This window comes from Oncorhynchus tshawytscha, linkage group LG12, assembly GCF_018296145.1.
Source record: "Oncorhynchus tshawytscha isolate Ot180627B linkage group LG12, Otsh_v2.0, whole genome shotgun sequence".
Lineage (NCBI taxonomy): Eukaryota > Metazoa > Chordata > Actinopteri > Salmoniformes > Salmonidae > Oncorhynchus > Oncorhynchus tshawytscha.
Window position 1 is genome coordinate 53,250,821 of NC_056440.1, and position 24,547 is coordinate 53,275,367.

The following is a 24,547-nucleotide window of genomic DNA, read 5'->3' on the forward strand; positions in this document are numbered from 1 at the left end:
GTTTCTCAAGTCTCTCTTGGAAAAGAGATATTATCTCAATGAGAAAAAACCTGTATAAATAAAAGTAAAATAAAAAAATAAAAATGATAAACATTGTTTGACATGTTTCGATGAACTTTACCGGTACTATTAGGATGTATTCGTCTGCATGTTTTGACTGCCTTTGAGCCAGTGGATTACTGAACAAAACACTCCAACAAAACTGAGTTTTGGGGACATAAAGAGGGACTTTATCGAACAAAACAACCATTTATTGTGTAGCTGGGACCCTTTGGATTGCCAACAGAGGAAGATCTTCAAAGGTAAGTGATTTATTTTATCACTAGTTCTGACTTTCGTGACACCTCTTCTTGGTTGGAAAATGTTTGTATGCTTTTGTATGCGGGGCGCTGTCCTCAGATAATATCATGGTATGCTTTGCCGTAAGGCCTTTTTGAAATCTGACAAAGTGGATGGATTAACAAAAATATAATATTTTAACTGATGTATAACACTTGTATTTTCATGAATGTTTATTATTACTATTTTTGTCATTTGAATTTGGTGCTCTGCAATTTCACCGGATGTTGTCGAGGTGGGGCGCTAGTCTCCCAATGAGCCCAAAGAAGTTAAATAATCTATCTAGTTAGCTGCCTACTGAAGTTGTCGAATAAGTTTCTAATTTAATAATAAATTAAACTTCCTAAAAAATGTTAACATTTTATTAGCTAAATGATGCCAACAGTGGTTCATCCTTTAAAAGTAAGCACGGACCATTCCAACGGTTTGGATAAATGAAATATTGTTTCATTATCCGAGCTTGGATGTCACAGTACTACAAAATCTCTCTCTGTTGTAACAAAGATATTTTTCACTTCCATTTCTGCAGAGTGGGAGAGAGAGAGTTCCTGCAGGTATACGTATATGACCATCATAAAATGGACAACTTCACCACCCTCTCCCCCTCTGCAGGAGATAAATAGCGCTTTATAGCAGAATCACTGTAACCTGATCCTTCAGATCTTCTTAGGAGAGTCATATCAACAATACTGTAGTTAAACTACACATTTGCACCATCTCCGTTGGTTAATCCACTTCCTTTTCAGAGACTGCAAGGCAAAGCAACATACAAATTGAAAAAATCAAAGGCATGCAACACACTGCACTTACCGGAGCCTAGTCCGGCAGATGAGAAGCAGCATTATGGATTGCCTCCAGTTGAATTTAATGAATTTCAACCGGAACGCATACAGTTTACCACGGTGGATTTGTACACAGCTTAAGATCAGGTGTGTGGCGAAGTTTGAATCGTTAACTGCATTCAATATATCTTTTGGCTCTGTTTTTTTTGTTACAACCTATCATGGATAACCAGAAGTAGGCGAGTAAATGAGATGCTGTTTTTTTGCAGCGATGAGAGGCTACAGATCATGTTTGATCATACACTGCCTGTGGTGCAAACCCACTCCCTATTACATGAGGCTCAATGCTCAAACCAGCCCATCGGTACAGCAACTCAGATATAAAGTAAACTGTTGAATGAAAATATGACGTTGACCCTACAGGAGGGATGCACGTGCACACTCGGCATGCAAAATCAGACACAAACAAACACATAGGACACAAACATGCATTCATGTTACAAATACACTCTCACACAACCAAGTAGTCTATACTCTCACAGACAGACAGACACTACCACACAGTCTGATCCTGCTGCATCTCTCCCTCAGAACATGACGAGTGTGCAAGTTGGCAGAGCTCCTGTAACGACAATGCCATCTGCACCAACACCATCAGAGGCCACCTGTGCACCTGTAAGCCTGGCTACGTAGGGAACGGCTCAATCTGCACAGGTAAGACCTCATCCTCCATGCCTCTCTACCTCTTATACCTCTGTCTAACCCTCTTGAGTTCCATTGGTACCCTTACCCCATCATTTAGCCACTTGTTAGCTTGTTCAGCCCAGCATTCAATCCTCAAAAGAAAGTTTTGTTACAGGTCTTAGAAACAAGTCAAATGATGTATGCAATCCATATTTAGGATGTTTTAAACATTAAGAATTTCAATGGCTGAAGAAACGCATTGGAACCGAAGAACACTCTCTCGTGACCGCAAGCAATGAGACCGAGGCTTTCTGCCAGACCACCCACTCAAAGAGCTATTATGAGCCCCTCCTTTATAGTAGAATCATACAACCAGAATCTAAAGACGGTGATATCTTGTGGAAGCCCTAGGAAGTGCATGCTCATCCATATCTAAGATGGACATCAAATGGCACTGTTTTCAAAATTGAGTTCTCACTTCCTGTTTGGATTTCTTCTCAGGTTTTTGTCTGCCATATGAGTTCTGTTATACTCACAGACATAATTCAAACAGTTGTAGAAACTTCAGAGTGTTTTCCGTCCACCAGTAATAATACTATGCATATATTCCCATCTGGGAAAGAGTAGGCGGCAGTTTCCTCTGGGCACGCCTTTCATCCAAAAGTGAAAATGCTGCCCCCTAGCCCCAACAAGTTTAAGAGTTTTCATTTGTCTTCAACAACCTCATGTTGCATTTCCGCGTCACGAAAAGTTGTAGACCTCGGCTGCAGCGGGTGGTCAACTTAGTCTGATTTGTAAATTCTTAACTCACATATTTTATACCTTCGGTTAGAAAGGGGCGTTTCCATCTTCATGACACACTCTTTGGTTTCCTTGGGCCATAGCTAGTTACGAGGCAAGGTATCACAATTTACTATGATTTCTAAAACCACAGCCTCATAGACAACTAAAACCACAGCCTCATAGTCACAAAAACATTCTCTTTGGTGTGGATATTTTCTACACAATGCACAGTATGTAAACATCCTGCTCACGTTATGAAAACTCTTCAAGTTGCAATGTTATCATCATAACATCCTCATTTAACGATTTATGACATCACAAATTTGAAATTAATTTTCATATGCCATCTATGATTGTTACCATCATTTTGGCTGATGAAATATAATGTCCCAAAGTCCATTTATTGCATGTTACAGTTCTGAGGTAGACTGTCCCTAAACCCTCCTGTTCGTTTCATGTTAATTAATTCTGTGTTCCCGGTCCAAAATGACCGCCCCATTATAGCTGATTATGAATCCATAATAATAAATACAGTGGAAGTCAGAAGTTTACATTCACCTTAGCCAAATACATTTAAACTCAGTTTTTCACAATTCCTGACATTTAATCCAATTAAAAATGACCTGTTTTAGGCCAGTTTGGATCACCACTTTATTTTAAGAATGTGAAATGTCAGAATAATAGTAGAGAGAATGATTTATGTCATTTTTTATTTATTTCATCACATTTGCAGTGGGTCAGAAGTTTACATACACTCAATTAGTATTTGATAGCATTGCCTTTATATTGTTTAACTTGTGTAAAACGTTTTGGGTAGCCTTCCACAAGCTTCCCACAATAAGTTGGGTGAATTTTGGCCAATTCCTCCTGACAGAGCTGGTGTAACTGAGTCAGGTTTGTAGGCCTCCTTGCTCGCACATGCCTTTTCAGTTCTGCCCACAAATGTTCTATATGATTGAGGTCAGGGCTTTGTGATGGCCACTCCAATACCTTGACAATGTTGTCCTTATGTCATTTTGCCACGACTTTGGTAGTATGCTTTGGGTCATTGTCCATTTGGAAGACCCATTTGCGACCAATCTTTAACTTCTTGACTGATGTCTTGAGATGTTGCTTCAATATATCCACGTCATTTTCTCCCTCATGATGCCATCTATTTTGTGAAGTGCACCAGTACTCTTGCAGCAAAGCATCCCCACAACATGATGCTGATACCCCCGTGCTACATGGTTGGGGTGGTGTTCTTCGGCTTGCAAGCCTCCCCTTTTTTCCTCCAAACATAACGACGGTCATTATGGCCAAAACATTTTTGTTTCATCAGACTAGAGGACATTTCTCCAAAAAGTAGGATCTTTCTCCCCATGTGCAGTTGCAAACCATAGTCTGTCTTTTTTATGAAGGTTTTTGAGCAGTGGCTCCTTCCTTGCTGAGCGGCCTTTCAGATTATGCAGATATAGGACTCATTTTACTGTGGATATAGGTACTTTTGTACCTGTTTTCTCCAGCATCTTCACAAGGTCCTTTCCGTTCTGGGATTGATTTGCACTTTTCGCACCAAAGTACGTTCACCTCTAGGAGACAGAACGCGCACAAATATTAATTTCCACAAAGTTTGCTGATTCAGTGTCTTTAGATATTTTTGTCGAATTTTGCTATGGAATACGGAAGTATGATTACAAGTATTTCATAAGTGGCTTTTATTGACAATTACATGATGTTGATGAAGAGTCAATATTTGCAGTGTTGACCCTTCTTTTTCAAGACCTCTGCAATCCGCCCTGGCATGCTGTCAATTAACTTCTGGTTCATAACCTGACTGATGGCAGCCCATTCTTGCATAATCAATGCTTGGAGTTTGTCAGAATTTGTGGGGTTTTGTTTGTTCTCCCGCCTCTTGAGGATTGACAACAAGTTCTCAATGGGATTAATGTCTGGGGAGTTTCCTGGCCATGGACCCAAAATATCGATGTTTTGTTCCCCGAGCCACTTAGTTATCACTTTTGCCTTATGGCAAGGTGCTCCATCATGCTGGATAAGGCATTGTTCATCACCAAACTATTCCTGGATGGTTGGGAGAAGTTGCTCTCGGAGGATGTGTTGGTACCATTCTTTATTCATGGCGGTGTTCTTAGTCAAAATTGTGAGTGAGCCCACTCCCTTGGCTGAGAAGCAACCCCACACATGAATGGTCTCAGGATGCTTTACTGTTAGCATGACTGATGGTAGCGCTCCCCTTGTCTTCTCCGGACAAGCTTTTTTCCGGATGCCCCAAACAATCGGAAAGGGGATTCATCAGAGAAAATTACTTTACCCCAGTCCTCAGCAGTCCAATCCCTGTACCTTTTGCAGAATATCAGTCTGTCCCTGATGTTCTTCCTGGAGAGAAGTGGCTTCTTTTCTGACCTTGACACCAGGCCATCTTCCAAAAGTCTTCGCCTCACTGTGCATGCAGATACACTCACACCTGCGTGCTGCCATTCCTGAGCAAGCTCTGTACTGGTGGTGCCCCAATCCTGCAGCTGAATCAACTTTAGGAGACAGTCCTGGAGCTTGCTGGACTTTCTTGGACGCCCTGAAGCCTTCTTCACAACAATTTAACCGCTCTCCTTGAACTTCTTGATGGTCTGATAAATGGTTGATTTAGGTGCAATCTTACTGGCAGCAATATCCTTGCCTGTGAAGCCCTTTTTGTGCAAAGCAATGATGGATGATGACAGAGGAAGAACAATGATTCCAAGCACCACCCTCCGTTTGAAGATTCCAGTCTGTTATTCGAACTCAATAAGCCTGACATAGTGATCTCCAACCTTGTCCTCTTCAACACTCACACCTGTGTTAACGAGAGAATCACTGACATGATGTCAGCTGGTCCTTTTGGCAGGGCTGAAATGCAGTGGAAATTTTTTCTGGGGATTCAGTTCATTTGCAATGCATAGAGGGACTTTGCAATTAATTGCAATTCCTCTGATCACTCTTCATAACATTCTGGAGTATATGCAAATTGCCATCATACAAACTGAGGCAGCAGACTGTGGAAATTAATATTTGTGTCATTCTCAAAACCTATGGCCACGACTGTATATTGATGTATAGACATTATGGATAGTATGTGGATAGAATATGTTGTGTTTGTACATACACATGGAACACTGGTCACTTTAATAATGTTTACATACTGTTATATTTCATATGTATATACTGTATTCTAGAGAAGGCCATCCTATTCAACGATTATTGTGCATATACTATTCTATTTTATTTATCGTACAATAATATTTGAATAGGGTGGCCTAATCTAGAATACAAAATATACATTTAAAATGGGTAAAACGGTACGTAAACATTACTAAAACTTCTCAGGGCTGAGATCCCGCTAACGGGATCGATATGACAACAGCCAGTGAAAGTGCAGGGCGCCAAATTCAAATCAACAGAAATCCCATAATTAAAATTCCTCAAACATAGAAGTATTTCACACCATTTTAAAGATACACTTCTTGTTAATCCCACCACAGTGTCCGATTTCAAATAGGCTTTATGGCAAAAGCACCACAAACGATTATTTTAGGTCAGAGCCAAGTCACAGAAAAACACAGCCATTTTCCCAGCCAAAGAGAGGAGTCACAAAAATCAGAAATAGAGATAGAATTAATCACTAACCTTTGCTGATCTTCATCAGATGACACTCATAGGACTTCATGTTACACAATACATGAATGTTCTGTTTGATAAAGTTCGTATTCATATCAAAAAATCTCAGTAAACTTTGGCGTGTTATGTTCCATAGTTCCAAAAAACATCTGGTGATTTTGCAGAGAGCCACATCAATTTACAGAAATTCTCATAATACATGTTGATGAAAATACAAGTGTTATGCATGGAACTTTAGATACACTTCTCCTTAATGCAACCACTGTCAGATTTCAGAAAAGCTTTACGGAAAAGGCAAATTATGCAATATTCTGAGTACAGCGCTCAGAGACCAAACAAGCCAAAAAGATATCAGCCATATTGTGCAGTCAACAGAAGTCAGAAATAACATTATAAATATTCACTTACCTTTGATGATCTTCATCAGAATGCACTCCCAGGAATCCCAGTTCCACAATAAATGTTTGTTTTGTTCGATAATGTCCAAATAGCTACTTTTTGTACTTTTTGTAAACAAATCCAACCTCACGAAGCGCGTTCACTATGAGCAGGCGAAATGTCAAAAAGTTCTGTTACAGTCCGTAGAAACATGTCAAACGATGTATAGAATCAATATAATCTTAAATAATGTTCCAACAGGAGAATTCCTTTGTCTGTAGAAAAGCAATGGAACGTGAGCTAACTCTCACATGAACGAGCGTCAGGAGCTTGTGGCACTCTGCCAGACCACTGACTCAAAGAGCTTTTATGAGCCCCTCCTTTACAGTAGAAGCCTCAAACAAGTTTCTAAAGACTGTTGACATCTAGTGGAAGCCTTAGGAAGTGCAACATGACCAATATCCCACTGTATCTTCAATAGGGAATGAGTTGAAAAACGACCAACCTCAGATTTCCCACTTCCTGGGTGGATTTTTTCTCAGGTTTTTTGCCTACCATATGAGTTCTGTTATACTCACAGACATCATTCAAACAGTTTTAGAAACTTCAGAGTGTTTTCTATCCAAATATACTAATACTATGCAACTGGGACTGAGTAGCAGGCAGATTACTCTGGGCACCTTATTCATCCAAGCTACTCAATACTGCCCCCAGCCATTTAAAGTGACCAGTGTCCCATTATTAAAGGGACCAGTGTTCCATGTGTATGTACATAGGGCAGCAGCCTCTCAGGTAACGGACTAGTGACAGTGACTAAGTTCAGAGCAGTGTACTGGGAGGAAGCCGGCTAGTGATAGCTATTTAACAGTCTAATGACCTTGAGATAGAAGTTGTTTTTCAGTCTCTCGGTCCCAGCTTTGATTCACCTATCTTGACCTCGCCTCATCCAATCAAGTTGTAGAAACATCTCAAACATTTCAGGGCGGCAGGTAGCCTAGTGGTGAGAGTGTTGGGCCAGTAACTGGAAGTTTGTTGGATCAAATCCCAGAGCTAAATATCTGGTAAATATCTGTCATTCTGCCTCTGAACAAGGCAGTTAACCCACTTTTCCCTGATAGGCTGTCATTGTAAATAAGAATGTGTTCTTAACTGACTTGCCTAGTTAAATAAAAGTAAAAAAAATAATAATAATTGAGTCTCATAACAAAGGTTCTGAATAAGGTTTTTAAAATGTCTATAAACCTGATTTTGCTTTGTCATTATTGGGTATTGTGTGTATGAGAATTTTTTTAATTCAATCAATTTTAATGTAACAAAATGCGGAAACGGGGAAGGGTTCTTTATACTTTCTGAATGCAGTGTATTGGTGTTTTTATAAACTGTCGACCATGAGTCTCAGGCAAGGAAAACACCTCTCCTCTCTTCTTCTCATCCTTTTCCCTTTTTCTGTACTCTCCTCTCCTAAACTCGGTCTATTAATCTGGTTCTGTCTCCCAGGAAAAGGACCACGTCTTCTCTTCTCTTCCTCTACTCCCTCACTCTATCGCTCTCGTACTGTCTCGCTGTCTGTCCCTCGTGACGACCAGTGTGTAATTAGAGTGTAGCATATAGGGAATTCTCTTTATTTGGGAGTGAGACGTGTGTGTGTGTGTGTGTGTCACACCTGTCGTCTTACCACCGCCTCCCCGTGTCCTTCTGTAATAGAGAGGCATTAGGATGGGAGGCAGGTGGAAGGTAGGTCTACGGGGAGATCAATGCAATTTGCAAAGTGCTTTCCAGACTGTTTCTATGCTGGATTGTCTCCAACAACAGACATACAGCAGCCCCAGAAAAAAGAAAAAAAAGATTAAAAAAGTGCCATCGAACAACTTTACTGCCACCTCCACATTTTTCACTCTGTAAGTCATGAGTAATATGCAAATGACCCAACTGGGGAAAATGATTTGTTGATCAGAGAAAAATGCATAAAACTGACTTGAATATGAAATGCACTCCAACCAGCTCAGAGAAGGAGCGTTCCAACCACACACTAACTGATCAATACCTATGTTCGTATTCACAATAAATCAAGTCAAATATTCTTCAAATGGCCCCGTATTGTATTATTATGTAACTATTGCTACATCTTCCCTAGACTATTCATATTCTATGGAAACAGACTTGTAGGAATTATTCCCCATTTTCACTGTCCCTCCGGGAATTCATTAACGTGTGATGCCCCTATCGTTGGCCAATCGTCTCTCCTCAGTCTGAACATACATCATCACTGTGCTCTTAGAAATTAAGAAATGAGTCACAGATCTGGGCTAGGTCCCGAGTCTGTCCCTGCTAATGCTATCTGTCACTGTGTAGCTGATCTGAAATGGTTATCGGAGTATTAGTAGACATATCCCGCTCTGAGACCTAGAAGTAGTTGTTTCCCTTACACTGCAAGAGCCGCAGCATTTGTGGCGTTACTGGTAACACTTCTTGATGGTGACACGTCAATGTGTATTCAGAGTTTCCCTGGTTCAAGACCAGTGAGGGACAGAAGATTTAAGCTGGTAGGAATGTAGCTAGCATAATGTCCCTGCTAATATAAAAGACGTAAGCATGTAACTAGGGAAAGGGAGTACCTAGTCAGATGCACAATTAAATACATTCAACCAAAATATGTATTCCGCATTTTACGTCATTGGCACCCAGGGAGAAGTTGTTGGGGGTTAACTGCCTTGCTCAAGGGCAGAACGGCAGATTTATTCCAACCTTGCGAGCTCGGGGATTTGAACCAGCATCCTTTTGGCTACTGGCATGATGCTCTTAACTGCTAGGCTACCTGCTGCCACTGTTAAGGTTAATGCAATAGAGGTAAACTGGTAGTAATGCAGCTAACATAACATCCTTGCTAATGCTAACAAAGAGGTAAGCTAGTAGTACTGTAGCTAGCTAAGTCTCGTGCTGTGATGCCACCTTCCCTGTGTCTAACGATGGAGGTGTATGAATAGAGGAGGTAAAGTGGTTAACTAAAAAGAGAATACTCATCCACTTTTGGAGGACAATGGAAGACTATTTCAGAAGGCAGAGGCTGCGTGACCCGATCAAGGCTCTCCATGACGCCTTTTCCCAAACCGTATAACATTCTGCGCATGTACCAACTTAATCCACTGCATGCCAAGAAGTTTATGGGAATATGCATTTAAATCATCTTGAATTATGCACAGTTTTGTTTCGTAGGTAAATGTTTGAGCAGATGATCTTAACAAACTGTGGCCTGCCTGTGTTATGTTACAAACAAAGCACATATTTTGCGTAGTGGCGCACGCTGTTGAGAAGCTAGGTTCAATTTCTATGAGTACAACGATCTTGAACAGCTATGAATGTCATAGAGGAGGCGTGGACATATTATGGGAGCCAGAGGTGTCATTCTGTATCCATGATTCCATTCAATTTTCTATTGTGCAATACTACATTTCACATTTACCTATAATATGTATGCACACTGTATCTCATTCAAATAACATATTTGCACTATATGACATAATTATGTCCCTCCATTTCACCTATAATGTCTAGGATCAGACCAGGACAGCTCTGTACAGATGGAGATGTATGTGGTCCATGAACTGAGTTGGTAAAAAGCATTCAGTTCCATCTCATTCTTATACCTATCTGCAGCTCTTACAGCTGCAGCCTTTACTTACCTTGAATTTGGCTCCCTCTAGTGTTGATCTGGAGTATTTTCATTTACCTAGAAAATTGACCTATCATGTGACCTGTTAGGAGGAAGTTGTTCATCGTTGCCTCATGTCGAGCTCAGAGTGCTCTGTTTCAGTTGTCTGCTTACAATCTCCATCCATCCTTTACATTGTATGCCTTAGGAAGCTTAGTCGGTGAGTATATATCTTTCCTTTCGGAGCATTATTTGTGGAATTTGGATGTGTATGTTTACTTTGTGGAATAGATGGACAGCACTAGCTTAATTGTTACAGTATGTTAGCCTAGCTTTTGCTTGTTGTTAGTGTGAACAAAATATCAGTTTATGTTCATATCTAGTTAATTATGGCCTTTGTTTCAGTTTCACGCTGTTTCAAATCAATAAATCTTGTGAACATGGAGATCATGCTTTGAGGATTATTGATGTGAAGGCATTTATCTTGCTGTCAAAATATGCACAGTAACGCATACGGAGGACAGTATAGTGAAATGACAGCTCTCTAGCGGGCAGGACCACAAGTTGGATCAAGCAACAGACACTGCTAACCCATCACAACGCCAAGAGAAGCCAACAACAATTGCGTCAGAGTACAGACAACCTCCAACACACTCTGGCCAAAGAGTAGGCATCCACCTTCAAGACCAGATCTCGTGCTTCAGCCTCATCCTACCATTCAAGCAGCTCACCTACAGGAGCTGCAGCCCCCATTGCAAGGGCAAAAGGAAAAGCTGCAAAAGTTCACCTCTCCTTTGTGGAGAAAGAAAGGAGAATTAAAATAGAAAAAGCACAATTATAAGCATCTATGGATGTGCTGAAAGAGGAAAAGGAAATGGCTGAGGCTCTAGAAGCTGCTGCTGATTTTGGCAGTCAGAAAAGTAGTTGGAGGCTCACGCTCGACTCCACCCAACCCGACCCCACACAGCGAACTAAGGAGTATCTCATAGAGCAAGCTCAATCCTACGACACTCCCAAGCCAATGACAGGAGTAGAGCTGTCCTCTGATGGCGAGACAATACAGGGATATACCAGGCCAGAGCCTGCACGTAAGACCCTATTGCAATGTCTCAAGCCTGAGATCAGTTCTCCACCTGTTGACACCACTACCGCTGTAGACCGCCACTTCCCTAATCCGGAGTCAAGGCTAGCCCAGCAGTTTCACCTCACCCCTAGCTTACACGTTTCCCTTCAAGAAGGCCAGAACAGCAGCTGGACCCAAAGAAGTATGCACAATGACGGAAGTCATCCACCTGCTCCACATTACACGCGTACATGGGAAGACACCCAAAGTGGGAACCCATACATTTCCAACTTTGTGAGTTACTTCGCTCGTTCCTTTCACAACGCCATCAGAGGCTTAGACTTAACCTACAGTGACAAAAATGGATCTTCTAGTTAAGTGGCTTGGAAGAGTCTAGTGAAGATATAAAACGAATCCGTCCCATTCATGTAAACCATCCAGAACAAGGTATGAGGATGGTTTGGGATACACTTGAGGAATGCTACAGTTCACCAGAAGTGATAGAGTCTCCCCAAGATCTCCAACAAGAATTACCCAAAGCTGAGGGAGTTGGGTGACCTGCTGATGGAGCTTCGATCCGCCAAGGCTGAAGGAGACCACCCTGACCTAGCTTTTCTCGATACAGCTCGAGTTAACCCTATAGACAAGGTGGTAACCCTATAGAAACTGCCCTTCAGGTTACAAGAGAAATTGATCTCCATTGGTTCCAACTACAAGCAACAGTATCATGTTTCGTTCCCTCCTTTTGCCTTCTTTGTTGACTTCGTAATCCAGCAAGCCAGAATCAGGAACAACCCCAGTTTCAGCCTTGTTGCCAATGTTGCTAAAGCAGACAAAGTTCCCTGGAATCAAATCAGTCAGAGAGAATACTCAGTTCACCAAACAGAGGTATCCCCCACTACCACCTCTGACTCAGACAAGCCTATCAAGTAAGCTGAGAATTCCGAATGGCAGTGCCTTATCCACAAGAAGCCTCACCCCTTACGGAAGTACCGCACCTTCTGTGAGAAACCACTGGACCAACACAAGGCTTTCCTGAAAGAGAATGGCCTATGCTTAGATGTTGTTCATCCTTTTTTCACATTGCCAAGAACTGCACGTCAAGCATTAGCTGCACAGAATGCGAGAGTCATAACGCCACCCTTCATCCAGGACCACCTCCCTGGGTCAAAAAAGCAGACCTCCTACAGAGCACAGTGGGGAGGAATAGCTCACACCTCCTTCCGATGAAATGTCTCAGTGTACCCAAGTCTGCAGTGGGAACCTCACCGACAGGTCTTGCTCTAAGATCTGCCTCGTTAAAATCTACCCAACAGGCTACCGAGATAGAGCAGTGAAATTCTATGCCATCCTCGACGAGCAAAGCAACAGATTGGTTCATTCTGAGTTCTTCGATATCTTCAGGGTACAAGGCCCCAGCTCTCCCTATTCCCTTAAGACCTGCGTCGGAGTGATGGAGACAGTAGGAAGAAGAGCACAAGATAGAATCTATGGATGGGCAAGTCAGTCTTGCGCTGCCAACTCTCATCGAGTGTAATGAGATCCCAAACAACCGATCTGAGATCCCAACTCCACACGCAGCCGTCCACCATGCTCACTTGAAACCCCTTGCTCACCTCATCCCAGAACTCGAACCCAAGGCTCCCATCATGCTCCTTCTTGGAAGAGATATTATAAGTCCATAAGGTGTGCAAGTTTGAGTTTATTGAGTTTATTTTTATTTTTACAGGGACAGTGCACATTAATCAACGTTTCAGTAAAAGTGCCGGTTTTAGCCAGCCGGCTAATTTTCAACCGCAGTCCCTGGGCAGGTTATTAAAAACAATTACAATATAGACAATAGCAACATAGAACAAGCAAGACATAGCAACATAGGACAAGCAAGACATAGCATACAGACAGAGCAACATAGAACAAAAAGCAGCAAGACAAAATTCATAAAAGCAACAAAGTGTTTCCACACCTCACAAGCTACAGACAACAGACAACATGGAGAGCGGCAACACACAGCTAGGGACCATGTTCACAAATCTGATTGACCTTTAGCCATGTCTTCAAGCATTTTGTGAAAGTGTGATATGTGGTGCAGTTATGTGTGTCTGATGGCAGTGTATTCCAGACATGGGAAGCTCTCACAGAGAATGCAGATTTACTAAAGGTGCTTTTCCTTAGGGAACTATACAGTCACCTCTCATGGCAGACCTTGTGGATCTGCTGCCATATGTCTGGGTTTTCTGTTTAACAAAAATATTGAGTGGAGGGGGAGCCAGGCCATTAAGGATCTTGAATACAAGACATGCGTCGGTGTATTGCACAAGATTTTCCCAACTCAAGAGCTCATGCTTTCTAAGGATGTGACAATGATGATGGCTATTGGGCTTCCTATCAAGCACTTTGAGAGCCTGTTTGTAGACAGACTGAATAGGTTTTAATGTTGTACAGCAAGCTTGGGCCCAACTAGTCAAGCAGTATGTTAAGTGGGGGAGTATCATAGATTTGAAGTACAGTTTTGTTACCTCTGTAGTCAAACAATTTTGTATAAATCGGAAATTAGCTAGGTTGAATTTGGTTATTTGAATTACCTTTTTCACATGCTTTTTAAAAGAGAGGTTGGAATCAAGTATGATGCCAAGGTACTTAAAATCGGATACCACCTGGAGCTTCTCCCCTGACACATAGACATCTGGCTCAGTAGCATCTGTTGCCCTCTTTGTGAAGAACATGCAAACAGTTTTTTTCACATTGAGATGCAGACACGAGTCACTGAGCCACTTTGTAACCTGGACCATTACAGTAGTGAGTTCTTGTGCAGCTTGTTGTTTGCTTTTTGCATGCACATATATCACTGTATCATCTGCATACATTTGAACTTCAGACCCAGTACAGACAGAAGGCAGATCATTAATGTACAGGCTGAACAGGAGGGGCCCCAGTATTGACCCTTGGGGCACGCCCACATCATAGCTACGAGTGGGCGAGAGCTCATTGCTCACTCTGACACACTGAGTTCTGCCTTCAAGGTATGATTTCATCCATCTCAAGGCATCAGGGGAAAAGTTGAACTTAGACAATTTTGTGATGAGAATCTCATGGTTAACAGTATCAAAAGCCTTCCTTAGGTCCAGAAACACAGCCCCAACAGCACCCCCTTTGTCCATCTTGGACTTCACATTTTCCAGAAGAAAGCAGTTGGCTGTTTCTGTGGAGTGTTTCGCTCTGAAGCCAAACTGCATGAAGTGTAATGTGAAGGGGCTGTTGTTGAGGTGGGCAATCAGTTGTTCTGCTACACACTTTTCAACAACCTTTGACACCACAGGTAGTATACTAATGGGCCTGTAGTTACTCACGTTAGCAGGGTCGCCTGATTTAAAGATGGCCGTTATTATGGCCGACTTTCATACCCTTGGAAACACACCGAGACCAATAGATGTGTTGGTGACCTTAGTAATGGGGCCAATGAGTGACTCTTTGTAGTTTTTAAGAAAGGTAGAGTCCATCCCAAACACATCACAAGCAAGTTAATGAGCCCCATGACTCAACATACGCCCAGAAGCTTGACCTCGGATGGGTCATAATAGGCCATGTCTGCATGGGGAGCGTTCACAAGCCTCTCTCAGTGAGTACATTTTACACAAACACTTTGGAGAAAGGATGACCTACTCTCTTCGAGCCATGTCCCAACCTCCTTCTTGGTGAAAGAATGATTTCGGAATGCTCATGCTCGCGATCAGCCTGCATTATACTGCTACAGAAGTCTTCCTTGCGACAAAGAGGAAGTTAACTTGGGCTGCAATGTGTTTCAGCAATCTAGATACGACAATAAAGTGGCCTTCTCCATCGAAGACAGCTCTTTTCTGAAAATAATGAAGGAAGGGATCAGGAAGGACAACAGCAACAGCTGGGTGGCACCATTACCATTCAAGTCACCAAGATGTCGTCTCCCCAACAATCGACAACTAGCGCTGAAACGCTTCTCCTCCCTCAGATGCAACTTCCTTAGGAAGCCCGAGATGAAAGACCACTTTGTCTCTTAAATGGAGAAGATTTTTGAGTATGGTCATGCTGACGTGGCTCCACCCCTGAAAGAAGAAGAATAACACTGGTACCTACCTACATTGGTGTCTATCACCCAAAGAAGCCTGGTCAAATCCGTGTGGTTTTTGACCGTAGTGCCAAATATGATGGAGTATCCCTCAACCTTCTGTAGGGAAACTGTCGCTGTGACAGTGGGTATCCAACAAATGTTCCAGTGTTTTCTGGTGAAAGAAGAAGACCGTAACTTCCTGAGATTCCTGGGGTTCCAGGACAACGGCTTATCCAAAGACATCGACTACCGCATGATGTCTTCGGTAACAGTCCTTCTCCAGCAGTGGATATCTACGGCCTCAAACAGTCAGTTCAAAAAGGAGAACCAGACTACGATCCTGATGTCAGACAGTTTGTGGAACATGACTTCTATGTTGACGATGGCTTAAAGTAATTTCCTACAGTCCAAGATGCAGTCACCCTGCTCAAGAGAACACGAGATTCTCGCCAACTCTAATCTGAGTTTACACAAGATTGCATCGAACAAGAAGGAGGTAACGGAAGCATTTCTATCTCAAGATCACACAAATGACCTCAAAGATCCCGACATAGGGTCAGACACTCTGCCTATGCAGCACAGCTTGGGTCTTAACTGGGACCTCAGGACCGACACTTTCACCTTCAAGGTAGCCAAAGATGAGAAGCCCTTCACACACCGAGGAGAGCTGTCAACTGTGAACAGTCTGTATGACCCACTTGGATTTGTGGCCCCTATCACCATTCAAAGCAAGTCTGTTGTCAGGGAGATCACAATGGCCAACAGCGAATTGGATTCCCCCCTGCCTCCAGAAATGGAGGAGCCATGGGTTACATGGAGAGAGTTTTTGAAAGAGCTATGTAACCTTCATATCCCTAGGGCCTACACAAAGGTCTAGGGATATGGATAAAGAAAATCTGACGCCACTCCCGGAAAAACGCTTTTCTCTTCAACAACCCTACAGCAAAAAAAAAAAAACAGCAACTGTAAGGGCTGGCACTACTGTCAGACAGCATGCACAGCAGACAGATTTTCTCAGTCAAAGGATATCATTATACGGACAGTCCAAGAGGTAACCTATCCAAGATAGTTTGAGTGAATCAGGAACCAGGAAACAATTCCCAAAGAAAGCTCTCTGAGAGCCTTAGATCCATTCATTGATAAAGATTGCCTTCTGAGAGTTGGGGGTAGCATTACAGAAGCAAAACTCAGACATGACGAGAATAACCCCCTGATCATCCCGGGGAAGCATCACGTTGCAGTTTTACTGATGAGGCATTACCACGACCCAACACCAGGAACTCCTTTTCACAGAGGGAGGCATTCCTACAGCCAGTGTTTGGATAGTTGGCGGTAAAAGGTGCGTGAACAGCATCAGTCCTTCTTAGGCACAGAAGATGGCCAGCCTTCCTGCTGATCGTCTCTCCACCGAACCTCCGTTCACCCATGGCGGTCTGGCCGTATTGGGTCCATTGACCGTCGCCTCTCGCCGGACAAGAGGAGGCCTCGCCCACAGAAAGTGGTGGGCTGTCATATTCACCTGTATGAGCATAAAGGCCATTTCATATCGAAGTCCTTGAGTCACTTGATACATCAAGCTTTATCAACACCCTGAGGCGTTTCATCTCGATCCGAGACCCAGCAAAGCATATTCGTTCCGACCTTGGGACCAACTTCATTGGGGCCTGCAAGGAACTTTAGAAACCCTCAAATCAATGACGACTCCATGGATACCTACCTGGCAGAACAGGGCTGCACCTGGATATTCAACCCATCTCATGCTTCTCACATGGGTGGTGCCTGGGAGAGGATGATTGGCATAGCAAGGAAAATCCTGGATTCTATGTTCCTCCGACAGGGTCGTTCAAGTCACGAAAGTCACGAAACACTCATTACTCTGATGGCAGAAGTGGTTGCCATCATCAATGCCAGACCTCTGGTTCCAGTCTCTACAGATCCAGATGGCCCCCTCATACTTACACCTGCTACTCTCACACAGAAAGTGAGTACAGGAGGAGGCTGAGCACGTACCCTTGTGGAGTCCCAGTTTTAAGGATCAGCGGAGTGGAGGTGATGTTTCCTACATTCACCACCTGGGGGCGGCCTGTCAGGAAGTCCAGGACCCAGTTGCATAGGGCGGGGTTCAGACCCAGGGCCTCAAGCTTAATGATGAGTTTGTAGGTTACTATAGTGTTGAATGCTGAGCTATAGTCAATAAACAGCATTATATCATAGCTATTCCTCTTGTCCAGATAGGATAGGGCAGAGTGATGGCGATTGCATGGTCTGTGGATCTATTGGGGCGGTAAGCAAATTGAAGTGGGTCCAGGGTGGCAGGTAAAGTAGAGGTGATATGATCCTTGACTGTTCTCTCAAAGCACTTCATGATGACAGAGGTAATTGCTACGGGGCGATAGTCATTAAGTTTAGTTACCTTTGCCATCTCGGGTACAAGAACAATGGTGGCCCTCTTGAAGCATGTGGGGACAGCAGACTGGGATAGGGAGAGATTGAATATGCCTGTAAACACACCAGCCAGCTGGTCTGTGCATAAACACAAATTGCTCCTCCCCCTCATACCCATTGTCACTGAGATGATTGCTGGGTCACATAAAGCTTGGCCTCCACCACAGGAGATAGTTTACTGTTATTGATCCTGAAAGGGTCAAGAGGACACCACATGCATGGAAATTAGAAGCTTAAACTGGTACTGTGTGGCTCAGTTGGTAGAGCATGATGCTTGCAATGTGAGGGTTGTGGGTATGATTCCCATTGTGAAAAAGTTAAATAAGTGCATGCATTCATTACTGTATGTCTCTGGAAACTATAATTTCCTCAAATGAAAACTCCTTCTCTCTGTCTATCACCCTTTATCTCCTTCCTCTCACGGTCTCTATTCCGCTGTCTGTCTATCTCTCCTACTCTTTCTTCTTCCTTCTCTCCATTGTCATGTTATCCTCAGAGGAGCAGCAAGTGTACCATTGTTTAAAACCCCAGCACACAACAATAGACGGGCCACTGAAGTTCAATCAGAGCCCAGCTAAAGATTATAGTTCAGTATTGTTACCCGCTTCCCGCTTAATGAACAGATGCGCATTGTAAATCCTTTTGTCAGCTACAAAATGAGCTCCATAATCTTGTTAATGGTCTTTTTTCTCTTTCTTTAGGACCGGTTTGTTGTACACAAAAGAGGTTTTTAAAAAGAGAGGATTTCAGCGGGGCCTAAACACTGGCTTAGAGAACAATGGGAGATGCCTGCTCTTTTCTCATCCATTTTTGCTAACAATGTGCGACTGTGTTGGAATAGTCTAACCGCGTGCCGTAGTGGTGTGATACTGAGTGTAATGATGTAAGCTGCATTGGGGGAAATGGAGTGAGGGAGGAGGTGGAGTGTCGGAATAGGAGATGATGCTGTTCTCATTTCCCTGCAAGTGCTAGATTCAGCTAATGTATTCTTTTTAAAAAAATAACACGACGATAGGAAAACACTAAGTTGTGATGTTCAGATCCGCGCTGGAGGCCATATTGATATTTTCTCAACATTTAAGGTCATAGGAGGAAAAAGCATGCATGATTAATTGGAAAATGTAAAATTCAAAAATAAAACGTGTTTTTGTAGGTGGTACTAATTATCAAAGCAATTATTTTTAGCCTTATCCTGCTGTTGGATTTAGCTGCGGTGGAGCAAAGAAGAAAGTGTCTGCAGTCATCGTCTCAGATCCTATTCCTTACAGAATGGCAGTTGCTTCCCAAATGGGATCGTATTCCATATATAGTGCACTACTTTGGACCAGGGCCCATCGGGCTTTGGTCAAAAATAGTGCACTATATAGGGAATACGGCGATATTTGGGACTCAGTCGGCATCAGAGGAGCTTCGTTTGTGTGTGTATGTGATTGCCTGAATATTGAGAGTAAGATGTTGGGGGGGTGCTATGGAATTGTTTTATACTGAACAAAAATATAAGCGCAACATGCAACAATTTTAAAGATTTTACTGAGTTATAGTTAATATTAGGAAATCAATCAATTGAAATAAATTAATTAGGCCCTAATCTATGGATTTCACATGAATGGGCAGGGGCACACCCACTGGGGAGCCACACCCAGCCTTTCAGAAATGTGTTTTTTCCCCCACAAAATGGCCTTATTACAGACAGCAATACTCCTCAGTTTCATCAGCTGTCCGGGTGGCTTGTCAAAGAAAGGCGTCGGAGGGGATGGCTGCCGTTTTATGTGCTCCTAACCAACTGTACTATGTATATTGTTAATTTTTTTTGCATTGCTTTTAACGTATTTTGTACATAATGTTGCTGCTACCATCTCTTATGACGGAAAATAACTTCTCACCTCAAAGGATATACTGCTTTCTCGGGAACATACAGCTGCCGGGGTTTTCGGTACATCGGCAAGATAGAACAGCTACCTCCGGTAAGACAAGGGGTGGCAGTCTGTGTCTATTTGTAAGTAACAGCTGGTGCACAAAATCTAATATTAAGTGTCAAGGTTGTGCTCTATCTTATGATAAGCTGTAGATCACACTATTTACCAAGAGAGTTTTCATCACAAACCGATGCTGGCACTAAGACGGCACTCAACGAGCCATAAGGAAACAGGAAAATGCTCATCAAGAGGCGGCACTCCTATTCGCCTGGGACTTTAATGCAGGGAAACTTAAATCCGTTTAACCTTCTACCAGCATGTTAAATGTGCAAGCAAAGGGGGAAAAAACACTATACCACCTTTACTCCACACACAGACACGCATACAAAGCTCTCCCTCGCCCTCCATTTGGAAAATCTGACCATAACTCTATCCTCCTGATTCCTGCTTACTAGCAAAAACTAAAGCAGGAAGTACCAGTGACTCGCTCAATAAGGAAATGGTCAGACGACTCAGATGCTAATCTACAGGACTGTTTTGCTAGCAGAGACTGGAATATGTTCTGCGATTCTTCTGGTGGCATTGAGGAGTACATCACATCAGTCACTGGCTTCATCAATAAGTGCATCGATGTTGTCGTCTCCATAGTGACTGGATGTACAGTACATGCCCCAAACAGAAGCCATGGATTATAGGCAACTTCTGCACTGAGCTAAAGGGTAGAGATGCTGCTTTCAAGGAGTGGGACTCTAACCCGGACGTGGCATGGCTTGCAAACTATTACAAATGGAAGCACAGCCGCGAGCTGCCCAGTTACACAAGCCTACCAGACGAGCTAAATAACTTTTATGCTCTCTTCGAGGCAAGCAACACTGAAGCATGCATGAGAGCATCAGCTGTTCTGGATGACTGTGTGATCATGCTCTCCGTAGCCGATGTGAGTAAGATCTTTAAACAGGTCAACATTCACAAGGCCGCAGGGCCAGACGGAATACCAGGACATGTACTCCGAGCATGCGCTGACCAACTGGCAAGTGTCTTCACTGTCATTTTCAACCTGTCCCTGACCGAGTCTGTAATACCAACATGCTTCAAGCAGACCACCATGATCCCTGTTCCCAAGAACACCAAGGTAACCTGCCTAAATGACTACCGACCCATAACACTCACGTCTGTAGCCATGAAGTGCTTTGAAAGGCTGGCCGTGGCTCACATCATCAGCACCATTATCCCAGAAACCCTAGACCCACTCCAATTTGATATGCCACACCTTTCAGATGAATGGATTATCTTGGCAAAGGAGAAATTCTTAATAACAGGGATGTAAAATAATTTGTGCTCACAGTTTTAGATAAATATGCGTTTTGTGCACATGGAACATTTCTGAGATCTTTTATTTCAGCTCAAGAAAAATGGGACCAACACTTTTCATTTTTAATTTTATATTTTTTGTTCAGTATAAGATGGTCATACTATGGATCATTTAACTATTTGAGTTTCATTTTAGTACTCTTTTAGGTATAAAAAAAATATATTAAAATAATTATTGTATTTTTTTCCTTTAGGTTCAGTGAGATACATCTGAGATTTCCTTATAAGTGTTCACAGAATGTTCCTTCTATACACACAGTTTAACAGTGCCTACAATGTAATGCGTAGCCTTTAGTTAACAAACATACGCTGGGTAAAATCTATACATTTTGATGTTACAGCAAAATACCCATTATAACCATTTTAATGGCATAGGAAAAGAGAAGAAAAAAACGTTGCAGTATGCTTCAAGATTAGATCAACATGTCATGAGTCCTTCAGTTTGATACATTGTCCAGAAAACGTGTTTAAATGTCCTTTGCCCTATTAGTGGAATGGTCATGCTGTTTTAAAATGGTTAAAATATTGATGTGTTGATGAAGAATCAATAAATCAAGCAGTAAGCTATACATGCAAAGTAATTAATTAACAATTAACCACCTATGAATAAACAAAGAAAGAGTAATGGATCAACAATAACAGTTTGAAAACAGTGATTGATCATTATGATACACAGGATCAGTCTTTAGAGTCAATGTGTGGCAGTGTAGCCTAGTGGCTAGAGCGTTGGACTAGTAACCGGAAGGTTAATTAAAGGTAAAATGTTCAAACAAGAAGCACTATTTAATTGTTTTGTAAATTGTCAAAAATGGGCATAGATGGTTAAACTGTGATCATACATACACTACCAATTGGTAGCTTAATCATTTCAGTAAAGTACTCAAATTGTAACGCTGATTAAGTGTGGAAGGAGGTCAGTTTGCTTCATAAGAAGAAGCAGAATGCCATAGGATCAATCAACTTTTCGCCACCAGAGGGAAGACATGAGCTGTCCAAGTGGTAGATGAAAAAAGGGAAGGGGTCTGAATGTTTCCGAATGCACAATAAATTGATCTGAATTATTTGATTAAGAGGGGCACCATTAAGGGTTGGATATAGATTAATTCTTGAATTAACTATATCAGTAGTTAACATTAACCATTATATCATTAATCCTATTTCAACAATAGTTTTAATCAATTTACTATATTCTCATTCTGAACAGACGTCAAGCTCTGGTACTTCAAGAACCAAATTGCTCACAAATTAACTCAATTCCACAAATAATAAATTCAAGGTTTTATTTACTAGACTAAATAAGTTGGAAATTAGGTACTTATCAGTTACATTATATTCTGCCTTTATATTTTGATACAACACAGTGATTGAGGTGACAGTCTCCACAGGTTAATATGAATAGCTTCCATACTCCACTCGGGCAAATACAATGATTAACACATGCACAGGACTTTGAGAATGATATGATCTTATTCATTGAAAGAGAAAATGTGAGATGTTACACCGACACAGGCTTTCACAATCACAAAATTACAGCAAGCTTCACCAACCAGGAGTAGACAATGAACGATCTGGTTGTATTATTGACCATGGATTCGTGCATTAGACCTGCTGTCTTAAAATTATGTTACACACACACGACGGCACTTTCCTAGGCTATGAATAATGTAACAGGGCAAATTCATTGTATGTCGTTGTTGCCTCTTAGTGGGATTCCGTTAGGATGGGGTAAGTGGTTGGAGGATAGTTGTCCCAGTCTCTCTCACCAGTGGAGCTGAGGCCAGCGGGCCAGAGTAGTTCACTGCCGAAGGAGAGATACAGTGGTTCCTCAATTAAAAGTTTTGTACCGCAACCATTTGTGGTTCCTTCACTGCAGCCGAAGTGAGTAAGACATTTAAACGTGTTAACCCTCGCAAGGCTGCAGGCCCAGACGGCATCCCCAGCCGCGCCCTCAGAGCATGCGCAGACCAGCTGGCCGGTGTGTTTACGGACATATTCAATCAATCCCTATACCAGTCTGCTGTTCCCACATGCTTCAAGAGGGCCACCATTGTTCCTGTTCCCAAGAAAGCTAAGGTAACTGAGCTAAACGACTACCGCCCCGTAGCACTCACATCCGTCATCATGAAGTGCTTTGAGAGACTAGTCAAGGACCATATCACCTCCACCCTACCTGACACCCTAGACCCACTCCAATTTGCTTACCGCCCAAATAGGTCCACAGACGATGCAATCTCAACCACACTGCACACTGCCCTAACCCATCTGGACAAGAGGAATACCTATGTGAGAATGCTGTTCATCGACTACAGCTCGGCATTCAACACCATAGTACCCTCCAAGCTCGTCATCAAGCTCGAGACCCTGGGTCTCGACCCCGCCCTGTGCAACTGGGTACTGGACTTCCTGACGGGCCGCCCCAGGTGGTGAGGGTAGGCAACAACATCTCCTCCCCGCTGATCCTCAACACTGGGGCCCCACAAGGGTGCATTCTGAGCCCTCTCCTGTACTCCCTGTTCACCCACGACTGCGTGGCCACGCACGCCTCCAACTCAATCATCAAGTTTGCGGACGACACAACAGTGGTAGGCTTGATTACCAACAACGACGAGACGGCCTACAGGGAGGAGGTGAGGGCCCTCGGAGTGTGGTGTCAGGAAAATAACCTCACACTCAACGTCAACAAAACTAAGGAGATGATTGTGGACTTCAGGAAACAGCAGAGGGAACACCCCCCCCATCCACATCGATGGAACAGTAGTGGAGAGGGTAGCAAGTTTTAAGTTCCTCGGCATACACATCACAGACAAACTGAATTGGTCCACTCACACAGACAGCATCGTGAGGAAGGCGCAGCAGCGCCTCTTCAACCTCAGGAGGCTGAAGACATTCGGCTTGTCACCAAAAACACTCACAAAATTCTACAGATGCACAATCGAGAGCATCCTGTCGGGCTGTATCACCGCCTGGTATGGCAACTGCACCGCCCTCAACCGTAAGGCTCTCCAGAGGGTAGTGAGGTCTGCACAACGCATCACCGGGGGCAAACTACCTGCCCTCCAGGACACCTACACCACCCGATGCTACAGGAAGGCCATAAAGATCATCAAGGACATCAACCACCCGAGCCACTGCCTGTTCACCCCGCTGTCATCCAGAAGGCGAGGTCAGTACAGGTGCATCAAAGCTGGGACCGAGAGACTGAAAAACAGCTTCTATCTAAAGGCCATCAGACTGTTAAACAGCCACCACTAACATTGAGTGGCTACTGCCAACACTGTCAATGACACTGACTCTACTCCAGCCACTTTAATAATGGGAATTGATGGGAAATTATGTAAATATATCACTAGCCACTCTAAACAATGCTACCTTATATAATGTTACTTACCCTACATTATTCAT

General features: G+C 42.9%; 1 protein-coding gene across 1 annotated transcript in view; it reads left to right on the plus strand.

Annotated features, from left to right (window-relative positions):
• Positions 1–24,547, plus strand: part of LOC112232151 (protein kinase C-binding protein NELL1-like) — a 439,953-nt gene that overhangs the window by 347,402 nt on the left and 68,004 nt on the right. The window contains exon 14 of the mRNA XM_042330745.1: positions 1,713–1,835. Within this exon, the coding sequence (XP_042186679.1) occupies positions 1,713–1,835 (123 nt within the window). The remainder of the gene's footprint in view (positions 1–1,712; positions 1,836–24,547) is intronic.